General features: G+C 42.0%; 1 protein-coding gene across 2 annotated transcripts in view; it reads left to right on the forward strand.

Annotated features, from left to right (window-relative positions):
- The window catches only part of LOC140575227 (protein unc-13 homolog C-like), a 237,443-nt gene that overhangs the window by 60,720 nt on the left and 162,864 nt on the right, over positions 1–13,859 (forward strand). For both annotated transcript variants that reach the window (XM_072695457.1, XM_072695458.1), the window contains exon 10: positions 11,953–12,122. In XM_072695457.1, the coding sequence (XP_072551558.1) occupies positions 11,953–12,122 (170 nt within the window). The remainder of the gene's footprint in view (positions 1–11,952; positions 12,123–13,859) is intronic.

The following is a 13,859-nucleotide window of genomic DNA, read 5'->3' on the forward strand; positions in this document are numbered from 1 at the left end:
ATATCACAATACCTACATTTAGAGTGTTATTAATATTCACCCTAATGAGAGACTGTAGCTCCACCTCAGTGTATATCACAATACCTACATTTAGAGTGTTATTAATATTCACCCTAATGAGAGACTGTAGCTCCTCCTCAGTGTATATCACAATACCTACATTTAGAGTGTTATTAATATACACCCTAATGAGAGACTGTAGCTCCACCTCAGTGTATATCACAATACCTACATTTATAGTGTTATTAATATTCACCCTAATGAGAGACTGTAGCTCCACCTCAGTGTATATCACAATACCTACATTTAGAGTGTTATTAATATTCACCCTAATGAGAGACTGTAGCTCCACCTCAGTGTATATCACAATACCTACATTTAGTGTGTTATTAATATGTATCCCTAATGAGAGCCTCAGTGTATGTCTGATTGCAACATCAGTTATGATAGAACACATGTTTGGGGGAAGCAGTTCATCTGTTCATTTTCAGGCCAGTGAGAGGAGAAAACAACAGTAATTGGCTGTAATGAGTGAGTGCCATGTGCTATGTGTGTGTGCGCATGTATGTGAAAGCATTTAGGCCAGTCCCTGGTGACCAGGGGGAAGCACTGGTGCAGACATTGGAGTGATTTAGCTTGGAAAGAGTGTGAGCCTCTATAAGCCTCCATTAATGTGCAGGCCGTGAAAATAAAGTGTGGGATAAAATAACAGCACCTGAAACTCCGCCAGAGGCAACAGGAGAGGGAGGTGATGCAATATACAGAAAAGCACTTTGCCAACTCTGGCTGTCTCTCTTTCGGTCTCTCTCTCTCTCTCTCTCTCTCTCTTTCTCTCTCTCTTTCTATCTTTCTGTCATTGTATATATGCTATTTGGACAAAAGTATTGGGACACCTGCTTATGCATTGCTTCTTCCAAAATCAAGTGTATACAAAAAGAGTTTATCCTGCTTTTGTTTAAAATATATATTACTGCTACTATATTTTGGAGCATTGCTGTGAGAATTTGATTGCATTCAACAGAGATTTCCCTCCCTCTGTTTTTGTAAAGTCCATGCAGAGATTAAACCGCTCACATGAGCCTTCTAACCCTGTACGGCTCATAAAGAGAGACATCAAAACACCATGAAGATGTAAGAATACACATATATTCTATATCTAAACAGAGCATGAATATATATCTGTAATAGAACAGTAATCTGAAATCTGAAATCTAGAGCTATCTACGTGTAGACGAGGCAGTTTTATGACTATATAGGGAGTGAGGGGGAATTTGAGGCTCAGCTAGAAACATGCATGCATGTGGCGTCAGTGTTTTCATAAAGCATAAAAGTTTTCACTGCCCACACGCTAACACTGAAATCTGAGCTTTGTTTTTAGTGACCATGAATGCCATTTTTGTTTGGACGGGAGGCCAAAATGCAGAAAAAAGAATATCTGGATGCAGGTGGATGGGACCTGAATGAGACTGAAGAAGAACTGCTTGTAGCATTGTTAGAAAATAATAATGAAAGCCCCTGTTTGACTGCAAAAGACCTTCAGAAAGATTGAACAGACTGTGCAGTGACACCTGCACAACCATGACCTTCATGGAAGAATCATCAAAAGAACCCTTTCCTGCTTCCTCGTCACAGACTGATGTGTTGAATAACGTTTTGGCTGCAATGAGCAAAGGCATGTCTGGAGAAAAATATACAGAATTCTATGAAGAGAACACCTCTCCAACTGTTAGGTACTGGGGAGGATCATGAATGCTTAGGGCTCGTGTTGCAGCCAGTGGCACTGGATATATTTTACTGAGTGGATTCATTAAAAAAAATGCAAATTCTGTCAGCAAACATTCTTAAGCGATGTTGGCGTCTGTTAGCTGGTGCGGAGGAGCACTCCCTGCTTTGGCAGCAGTTCAAAAAAAGCGGTGGCTTCGCATGTATCAGAGGAGACATATGTTAAGTCCTTACCCTCCTAGTGTCGGGACCATTGCTAGAGCTAGGGGGGTCTGATGATGGACCTCACAAGAGCAGTACAGCAAGACGGCCCAAGAATCTTGCAGGACTAGAAGCCTTTTGCAAAGAAGACTGTCTCTCTATACCCTCTCTCTCTCTCTCTCTCTCTCTCTATCTCTCTCTCTCACACTATTTCTCTTTCTCTCTTGCTCTGGCTTTTTCTCCCACTTCATCAGACTCAGACATGCATGAATACACACTCATGCGCGCGCACACACACTCTTACACACACGTTTGAGAGCATTATTCTGTAGCCATTTCCCAGCAGGGACACAGTGGAAGTGAATTAGTGTCCAGCGCTCGTTCCTGCCCGTCGTATTTAACACCCGCAGCGCTCAGACAGCTCATGTACGGAGAGAGAGAGGGAGAGCTGTGTGTAATTATTCAGCCAGAGGCGGCAGAGCTGAGATTTCTCCCTGTTCTACATTTCATAGTGTCACGTTTCCAGTTCTGTACTCTCATTTTGTTTTCTTTGATGTTTGCTTTGAATTTGCTTAAATCAGATGTGTTTAATAGTTTCCACATAAATGAGAGACGCTGCGTCAACACCACCGGGTCAAAAGTAAAGAGACAATAACTGTGTTGATTTATTATCCTTTATTCATGTGGAAATGAGGTATTAGTGAATTCAGTGACACTTTACTGTAGCACACTATTCATAAGGCTACACCACACCTACATACAGGACGTTTGCCATGAAACACTATATGGACAGAAGTATTGGGACATGTGCTCATTCATCGTTTATTCAGCTATATAAAGAGTGTATCCTGCAAGTGGTGGAAAAAGCCTTCCCTACTGTACTGTGAGGATTTGATTGCATTTGGCAACAAGAACATTAGTGAGGTCAGGAAGTTGGTATAATCACCACCCCACCTCAGAGTACACAGTTCCACTGCTCCACAGGTCAATGCTGGGGGGTATTAACACCTCACTAACCCATTCTGTGCAGTTGAGTCGAATTATGCTAAATGCCTATTAGCATCATTGCATCAGCTGTAAAAAATGACTGACAGTCAGCACTTTTTTACTTTTGCCAGTTTTCAAAGCAGCGTGAGACCTAGTAGTTAGTGGCTGAACTGCAGGTGCAGAATTATTTGATGTAGGAAGGGCAACAGAAATAACAATGCCATATGTGGGTATAAAACAGTATCGCCAAAGAGCAGAGTTGTGGTTGAAAGCTAGGGATTACTGACAGGTAGAGAGAGATGCTCAACACACAGCTACATCAACAGAAACGGCTACAGATTTGAATGGGCACAACTGACAGTCAGTATTAAAGAAAAAAAAAAGTAGGTCAGGTTTTACTGAGATGGAATTGTTGGCAGCACTGCCATTCAGAAACACTATAGCAAACATAAGCTTTTACTCTGCCTCTTTTAATGAGAACAAGAGATTGACTTTCAGTGTAAACAACTGCATAAGCTCAAACAAACTGTACCTCCCTTAAACATAACCTTCCATTTTTCATCTCTCAGGTAGAGAAGAAAACATAGCATTGTTTATTCTCTTGGTTCCTGCAGCAGAATATCTAAATTGTAATGTATTAAAATGTTTTTTTTTCTTTTATTATTTAGTTTGGATTTCTATATTGTAGCTTATTTATTTTTAACTTTTTAAAAGAATGATTCCTTTTTATTATTGTAAGCTATTTGGATAAAATTGTCTGGTGATTTTAAGCTATTTTACCAAAATATTGATGAATTCTGTAAAAGTAATAATAGATGTTCTGATTTTAAGACACTTTGCCAAATGAAATATGTATTATCTCGTAAGTTTAAGCTATTTCTCCAAAATATTGACAAAATGAATGAAATATTTCTGACATTTTTTTACCTCCCTAAAACACAACTGTTACCTGTTGAAGCCTATTCTCTCAGGTAGGCTCAGCTGTAATAAAAGTAATTGCATATTATGATATTAAGCATTGTCTTGTGGTTTCGCCAAAATAATTACATTTTGTCTTGCTGTTTTTCCATGATGGATACAGCTTTTCTGATTTTAATGAATCTGTAATTTTCCTACCTTCCTGAAACACAACCTTTACTTACTTAAAATCTAAAATCTAAAAGTAACATCTTTTCAGTTTGGCTCACTGGATTATAACCTGCTTTTTTAACCATTTAGTTTAAAGATGATTCATTTCTTTTTTATTAAAAGTAATTACATATTTCTCAAAAATAACTGCAGTCTGATTTTGCTATTCTATGCAAATATTACTTCTTTCCCTGTAATTTTGGCTATAAAAAAAATATCAAAACTTTTTTTGTCAAAATATTGCCGTGAATAAGCTTCATAAGCTTCATAAGCTGCCTGACTTTACATCTTGTGAACAGTGCTATGAGCTGTTCATACTGCCATTCACACAACAATAGCCTTTAGCTACTGACCACTGCATACCAGGAACACTCTATAAGACCTGTCTGATGTTTTCAAGACATCTGACCTAGTAGTCTAGTGCCATTGCAATGCCATAATCAGTACTTTTTCTTATGTCTGGACATGTAGAATTTTGATTAAAGCCAAAGAAAAGCCTTTAACCCGGGATCTATTGTTAAGAATCTATTCTTAACATTATGGAAGATCAATAATGATCCTAGCATCTCATGGGGATCAGTAGGCATGTTTATTGCTCTGCATGGTTGTATAGGGGTAAGGGAATATGAGCTCCCATATTCCAAGAAGATACTGATACTCCTCATACATACTGCTAAACAAGCACTTCCCACTTCCCTTATGGGAGCTGCTATTAGCTATGAGACATGTATATGCTTTTTATCTTGTGGAACAGTCCAAAGTAACACTGCTTACTGGAGATGGCACCAATTTAATTCTAAATGTTTGGTAACAGGCTGATCCTGAGGCTGGGCATTGCTGCTATATTGTAACTAAGAGAGTTTCTTAGCTTCTTAGTGAGAATCAGTGTCTATTACAGTTTTAATGTCCAGTTAGCTTTCAGTCCTGGGCTGACTGTCCTGTGTTGATTCCTGTCTCTTGGTTTTGAGCCCATTTTAAAGATACAATCTACACGTATTTGTCCTTTTTTATCTGGCTTTACGATAAAATGTTTTCTTTCAGTATCAACAAGCATCACACTGTGAAAACTGTCAGGAGTCCACAGGAGTGCAATAGTAAGGGTTATAAGGGTTGATAAAAGAGCTTATGGTAGGCAAACACGCACCCAATGGTCGATTTCAGTAAATTCTGTCTTCAGAAAAAGCTCACAATTACAAAATGCTTTTTCAGCACCACAGACAGCAGCACACACTTATCAGCACTGGGGACAGCGACCCGGGCAAATCCATTTTAATCCACAGCCGCAAATAAAGTAGCTCCTTCAATACTGGTCTTTCTAATCAGCAGTTAAATAAATAAATGAGTGAATACATGCTGACTGTGCAGAAAGACACCGAGAGGTAGCTCTGACCGACAAGAAAAAAAAGAAAAGCTGTCATTTTCAGCTGCATAATTATGGCCAGTGCGAGTGGGTGTGGTTGTCTTCCTAAATCTTAAGCCTGCTCTACATGGGCCCTGTTGAACACACAGGCTACAGAAGACGGCACACATCTTCAACACTGCCTGGTTTGGTGGATTCCAAAGGACTTTGAGAGGATAAGAAAGAGTCTTTCTTTAGGAACCAGCTCTTTTCTCCACTTTCTAAATACATTTGTAAAGGCTCCAAGACTCTCACTCTATTTCACTCCACTTACCCCCCTCCACTTACCCCCCTCCACCCTCCTTCTCTTCTTTGTCATTATTTCAATCCATTACAGGGAAGTGAATAGTTTTATTATTATTATTATTATTATTATTATTATTATTCATCTCTCACTCAGTGACAGTATCCATAAGAAGGCTGGAGTTGCTACACAGTCTCTCTCTCTCTCTCTCTATATATATATATATATATATATATATATATATATATATAACATAGAACATTTCCATATGTCCAATTACATTCCTAATTAAGATGACTTGATGTCACAATAGATGCCTAGCAACTGCCTAAGAAATCCTAGCAACCACCAAGTAGCCCCCTAGAAACCACCTGAAATGCTAAATACTCTTGCATTATCCTACAATACCCCTAGTAAGTGTAGAAGATACCATGTTAATCACCCAGCAACATCCTAGCCATCTCCTTTTATATCAAATACCATAGCAACATATTAGAAACAACCAGTGATACCACAGCAACCACTTAGCAACACCTGAAATACCACTTGAAACACCATACCATATGGTGATTCCATTTCAACCACATAGCAGCACCCTAGCAAGCATCCTGGAACAACATATGAACAGCTTAGCAACACCCTATCACACCTGTGATACCACTGCAATCTCCAAAACAACCAGTTACAATTACATTGTAACAAACTGGCAACACTACTTCGGAAACCACCTAGCAATAACCTTGCAAGCAGCTGAAATATCATAACAACCACCTAGCAGATATTTAACTGGGCGGAAAATGAATTTTACACAATGAGCGACCACAGTATGTAGTCGATTAGCTAAGACATTTTTTACTGTCCAGCGTTTTCTTTTTAAGCTTTGCACTGAAGCTGCGGGGCTAATGTGGCTAACAAAGACCAGAACCAGACCAGTAGTCACCCACATCTTTTTATGTAAAAAAAAAACACTTCTCTCAACCCACTTAAACCACAAGCAGCTTCTCATGAAGGCTGTGCAGACTTGTGGATGTGGTTTATGACCTACTGTAAAAAAAAAAATACTTTCTTGTGTCTAAAATGGCTCTCTCCAGCTTTCAGCTACACAGTGAAGTATTGTTCATTTTTTATAGTCCACAGTAAGTCAGAGTGCGCTGTAAAGCACACAGACTAGTACAGTCATGTTGAAAAATGAGGACACCCCATGAAAACCTTAGTATTTTTAAACACATATAGATTTAAACATCTAGAAATATGGTCTTCATTTAACCAATGTTAAGAGATGGAGGTAATATAACTATGTAACTATGTAACATGTAATTAATATAAATGTAGATTTCTTGCAAGGAAAAAGTTAGGACACCCTACACCCTAATAGTTAGTGTACCCCCCCCCCCCGCCCAATAAAACAGATGAATCCTATAACTGTCTACTGACACCCGCTCATTCATTGTTTCCTCTGAAATCAGTGGTATTAAATAGATCCTGCTTCATCCTCCTTTTGTTCTGTAGATTTTGGAGCATTGCAGTAAGGATTTGATTGCATTCAGCAACAAGAGCATTAGTGTGATCAGGATGCATCAGGATGTTGGATGATCACCAACCCACCTCACCCCCAACTCATCCCAAAAGTACTAGATGGAACACCAACAATCCAGAGAGCACAGTTTCACTGCTCTACAGCTCAATGCTGTGGCATTAGGCATGGTGCCAATAGGTTCATCTGTTTATGTCCTCCTGAGAGTGCTGCTCTATTGGCAGAACTTCTCTACAGGGACTAGACAAGCTGTATGTGTATGTGTATGTGTATGTGTGTATGTGTGTGCAATGGGTGCATGCAACTGAAAAGAGCTGAATGCATTCATTAGAAGGGGTGTCCACAAACATTTGGACATATAGTGCACATAATCTCCTTTTTTCAGTAGAAGCAGTGAAGCAGCACACACTCCTCCACTTGGTTTATTGCCTCAGTACTGTAGGCTGTAAAGTGAACGGTGAGCGCTTGACCTCGTCTACACCCTCAAACCCTCCTCAGTCCTGTAAATAATGAACGCGCTCACAGACTCATCTGAGCGCCATCACACATCAGCCGCAGACGCTCCTCCTCCGTCCGTGTGAGACGCTGCATGAGGGCATTCTTCTGCCTGGCAGGAAGCTCCATCTGTGGGCAAAAAAAACCCACATCTCCTCCTCCCCCTTCGCTCCAGGCTGGAGGAGAACACCACACACTCACTCACTCGCTCTCCCAATTACTCACTCACTCGATAACACTCACACACTAACTCGCTCACTCACTCACATGCTCATCCACTCAGTGACTGACTCACTCACTCGCTCACTCACTCGCTCACTCACACACTCACTCATAGACTTGCTGTTGCATTCACACACATACTCACCCATTTACTCACCCTCTCGCTCACTCACTCACACTCTGAGTGAGTGAGTGAGCTCTGAGTGTGTGAGTGACATCTGGATGATGTCACTCACACACTCACTCGTTCGCTCACACACTCACACACTCACTCACACACATTTAAATACTCACTCACACACGCACAAACCCATTCACTTGCTCACTCACTCACACACTCATTCCCTTGCTCACTCACTCACCCACTCATTCCCTTGCTCACTCACTCATACATTCACTTGCTCACTCACTCACCCACTCATTCCCTTGCTCACTCACTCTCCCACTCATTCACTTGCTCACTTATTCCCACACTCATTCGCTCACCAACTCTCACACTCATTCCCTCACCAACTCTCACACTCATTCCCTCACCAACTCTCACACTCATTCCCTTGCTTGCTCACTCACACACTCATTCACTTGCTCACTCACTCACACACTCATTCACTTGCTCACTTACTCACACACTCATTCACTTGCTCACTCACTCACACACTCATTCACTTGCTCACTCGCTCACACACTCATTCACTTGCTCTCTCTCTCTCTCTCTCTTGCTCTCTCTTTCTCTCTCTCGCTCACAGCTTTGGGGGGGTCAGGAGGTTGAGACGTAATGACGATGTTTGATGACAGGCCACTAAAAGCAGCATGAAGAACTACTTCCTTTCTCTTCCGTTTGCTTTCTCTTTTCTTTCATTTCTCCTCTCTTGCTGCATCTGTCCCGTCTTCTCCTCCGTAGCTCCGACGCTCCCTTCGTTCCCTGTAAAGAAAGGATCTCGTCTGTCCACAGCGTATGTTCCTCTTGAAAAGAGTCGTTTATCTCTGCGAGTCTCCCTCGCTGCAGTCAACACAGCACAGACTGTGAGAAACCCTCTCTGAAACATCCGTGTCGCTGTTTGTTACTGATGCTTCCCGTAAGCTTCAGAAAGCAATATGGCACGGGGCTCCCGAGTGTCGCAGCTGTCTGAGCACTGGCTTTACCACTGGGAGAGCTGAGAGAACTGGCCTCACTCTCTCCAGGTGGTTAGGATGGCTCCCTGTCTCTCACTTCATTTAGAGTGATGCTAGTCGGTGCAGACGTCTGTTAGCTGATGTAACAGGGCTGGGAATTAGTGTTCTCCTCCAAGCATGTTGAGCTCCAGTGATGTTACATTAGCAGCAGTTCATTAAGATGCAGTACAGCTTAACGTGAGCTGGAGGAAGCACATGCTAGCCGTCAGCCTCCCAGCGTTGGTAGCATTGTGTAAGAGGGGCATTGTGTGCTTCCAGTGTGTGCTAGCCCTATCTAGTGGGTGGGAATTTTAAATGACCATTACCATCTTTAAAAAGGGCCTCACTAATGTTAACATGCTACACACAGTCATATCAGAATATTATGACCACCTGCCTAATAGTGGGAATACCCACCCTTGGCTTGGATGACACTAGCGAGACATTGTGGCATGGGCTGTATTAGGTGATGGAAGGTGTTCATTATTGAGGGTTAACTGGTCCTCAGTGGTGCATCAGTTGCTTGGAATCACTTGCCAGAGTCATTGTTCCCCACTGGCAACAATGGCCCATGGGGCAGCACTGTTATGCCATTGGGAGGCACTCAATGTACACAAGTCATTCTCGGTCAACCCCCAGCGGCATTCTTTCAGACCCACCTGAACACCTGAGCATGTTTTCATGTATCTGCGAGGGACAGTGTTTCCCAGGTTTCCCAGGTCTTGCAGGGGGGTTGTTAGGGTGTCCGGGTTTCCCTAGATCATTGAATCCATGTTTGGAACTTCAATTCTGTCCGTATGCAAATGGATAATCCTCTCTCTGATCTCTAATATGTGAAATATCTCCTGAAAAATGGAGAACTTGTGCTTAACGTCTGTTCTGATTGGAAATGATATAAATAAAGGATAGCCTCTGAATATGAACAGCTTTGAGTCTATAATAACTTATGTAAAATTACTGCACATTTTTGTTCTGACCAGAAATAACATCCACTAGAAAAGAGTTCATTTCTGGAGATGGTATGGAACCCCCCTAAATGTAGCACATTAGCTTCTTTTATTGGAGTCAAAGAGCAAAACGGCATCATTCCTGTGAGTCGTATGGCCGTTAATGTGAGGATGTTAACGCTTTAGAGCAGCTGCTTCGAACTGAGGACGGTTTCATTATCTTAAGCTCCTGCTGTTTTAGAGAGCCAGATGTTCGTGTCGTTATCCTTCTTTTGTATCATAATGCTTTGTTTCCTGGTGTGGGAGCTGAATGGTGGATGATGCTTATGCGATATGATCGTCAGTCCCTGTGGATATTAGAGATAAAAGACGTATACACTGCTTTTCCTCAAATCAATTGCAGTGTCTGTTTTGCTTCCCTGGTATTGAAACCATCCCTGGACTCATCCTGGTATTCGTGCTAGTGCTGGTTGATATGTTGTCTACACTGATTAACCATGATATTTACAGTGGCGAACTGGACCTGCTAGAGCTAGGCCTTCAGTTCAGGTCACAAAAGTCAATGTGTATGACACTGTGCGATGACACATTTCCTGTAGCTGTCCTATGGAATTTTAATAGCATGTTAGCATGAAGCTAACAGTAGTACATTTGACATTAGTCCATTCTAGATTAAGCATGAGCATTCAAAGCTTGTGAAAGACACTTTGTCACTTATCCTAGATCTCAGATTTGATGTATATGATGGTATGTTTTTTTATACTATGGCCTTGAAGTTTCCTGAAATCCCAGTAAGGTCCAGAGTGGTCCAGCAGAATAATGCCCAGTCACTATGACCAGAGAGAGGATCGCTGGTTCAAATAGTCCCAGTAATGCTGCTAGCAATCGGCAGCCTGGACCCCGAGCACAATTGGCCTTGCTCTCTCCAGGGTGGGTAGTTGGCACTTTCTCCCCACATCACTCCAGTGCAATACTGCCTGATGAATTAGTGCTGGATACACAGAGCTTTCCTCCACCAAGCGCAATGGTTGCATCGCTGGCAGTTCGGAAAAAGAGGCGATAGCTGGCTGTGCACGTGTCAGAGGAGGCGTGTGTCGGCATGAAATAGGGGGAGAATATGTATGGGTTGGGTAATTGGCAATCCAAACTGGGGCATAATTCAAGTAAAACTGAAAAATAAAAAGCAGTATTTCATCTTGCTTACAGTGTTGTGATGTAATGTGGTATATTGAATCAAACCTCTGTGCGTGAATCATGATACGTATGAAAGTTCCTTCCAAATCACAGCTCTGAATGTTTCTTCTAGAAGAGTATGAAGAACCTTTTAATGGCCAACTCTGAGGACTTTCAGTTTTTGAATCATTGTGTTCTGGCCATGTATGTATGTGTGTGTGTGTGTGTGTGTGTGTGTGTATGTGTGTGTGTTTGTGTGTTTGTGTGTGTGTGTGTGTACGTGTGTGTCTGTTTGTGTGTGTGTAGCTGCAAAAAAGCAAAACTCCTGTTTTGAGATTCACTGAAGCATATGACCTTTAAAGGCATTTGGGAAAACTACTGCGTTAGCACTGTGCTAGCTCTTTGTGTGTGTGTGTGTGTGTGTGTGCGTGTGGTCTTCATGAGTATGAACATTTTGAATTTATTGTCAATGCACAAGTCCAATGAAATGTAGTTAACGTGTAGCTGCATTTAGCATTAGCACGGTCACCTTTCTTCATGTGTTTCTCTGCATGTGTGTGTGCATGTATTTGTGGGTGAGTGTATGTGTGTGTGTGTATGTATTTGTGGGTGAGTGTGTGTGTGTGTGTGTGTGTGTGCATGTATTTGTGGGTGAGTGTATGTGTGTGTGTGTATGTATTTGTGGGTGAGTGTGTGTGTGATTGTGTGCACGTAATTTCACACACTCCTTGTTGTTTTTGCATTCCAGCGAATGCCACAACGCTACAGACCGCATAAAGGTGCGTGTGTGGGATGAGGATGATGACATTAAGTCTCGTGTGAAGCAGCACTTCAAGAAAGAGTCAGACGACTTCCTGGGCCAGACCATCATCGAGGTCCGAATGCTGAGTGGAGAAATGGACGTTTGGTACAACCTCGGTAGGATTTTCAGCACGTCACTACAACGTCACTACAACGTCCAGTTTATTTGAATACAACACTGGCCACTTTATCAGAAACCCCTAACTTGTGCTTTCACTCACTGGCCACTTTATTAGAAACCCCTACCCTGTGCTTCCTCTCACTGGCCACTTTATCAGAAACAGTTAGCTTGTACTTTCACTCACTGGCCACTTTATTAGAAACCTCTACCTTGTGCTTCCTCTCACTGGCCACTTTATGAGAAACAGTTAGCTTGTACTTTCACTCACTGGCCACTTTATTAGAAACCTCTACCTTGTGCTTCCTCTCACTGGCCAATTTATTAGAAATTGTACCTCCACTCTGTGTCCACCTTACAGCTCCTCTGTACAGGTGTACAGTTACAGACTATAGCTCACCTGTTACTGCACAGTTTATGAACAACTCTCTGACCAAAAGATCACCGCTGACCCGATATTCTTAGGGGATGGTTCTTTCTCAGCACAGCAGTGACACTGACCAGGTAGTGCTCATTGTAGTGTGTTTGAGGTTAAACATGAGTTCAAGTATTTATTCAAGAGCAGCTCTGTGATCAGATCCCAGCCACTGATGAAGAGCTGGAGGAGGACTAACACAAACCGTGTATCAATGGATCAATGGATGAGCACAGTCTCTGACTGGACAGCAGCAGGGTGGAGCTACAAGGGAGGGGTTGCTGATAAAGTGTCCAGCCAGGGAATAGAGGTATCAAATATGTGTAACATGTAACAAACACTGAAAAACTGCTGCTTATACACAGATATTTACATTTAATTTCTATTAAATATAATATTAACTAATAGAATAATATGAGTTAATATTGCAGACGATGGATGGAAACTAGTTTAATGGTCCTGTCACATTATAATGGCTCTTTGTTTTCATTCATTTTCAGCAGCGTTAACGTTTGTGACTGATTTTCTCGGCGCGAACCGAGACGGCGCGTTCATCTGTTCGCTGTAAGACAGATAGTTTTGTTTTTGTTGAGGTGTTTAAGCACAGAACGGTGGTGTTGTTTTTCCCAGCTTGGTGCGGAAGCCTGAGCATCTTTAATCAGCGCCTTCCACCCATGACTGGGGCCAAACTGAAGCGGCGGCATTTCCAATTCCTCTCCATCTGCTTTCACACCACAACCAGCAGCCAGAAAGCCGGTGTGATATAAATAACACAAACATTATGCTTAAAGAAGCTCCTCCTACAGCAGGGACGACACGTCTGTAGAGGACCCTCACCAGTCTGAGATTTCATAACAAGCCCCTTTACAAGAAATGTAACGCTTTTGAATGCTAAGTTAAAGGAGGGGTTGCAGTCAGAGCTGATGCTACTGGTGGATCTCTGCAGGCTAAAATATTTAAAAATAAATAAATAAATAAATAAATACAGTCAGGATGTTGGATGATCACCACCCCTCCTCAATCCCCAACTCCCTTACTCATCCCAAAAGCATTGAATGGAGCACCATCCATCATTCCAGAGAACGCAGTTCCTCCACTGCTCCACATGGCTGCCATTTGGCCTATGGCTGTCATTTGGCACAGTGCCAATAGGTTTCTGTGTATCTGCTCCAGAGAGTCCTATTCTTTTGGCAGTACTTCTCTACAGTGACTAGACAAGCTGTGCAACTTAACGTAGCTGAATGTGTTCATTAAAAGGGGCGTCCACAACCACTTGGGCGTACAGCAAGATTATTCGACCGTCATCGTTAACATGACATGC

This window comes from Salminus brasiliensis, chromosome 13 (assembly GCF_030463535.1).
Source record: "Salminus brasiliensis chromosome 13, fSalBra1.hap2, whole genome shotgun sequence".
NCBI lineage: Eukaryota > Metazoa > Chordata > Actinopteri > Characiformes > Bryconidae > Salminus > Salminus brasiliensis.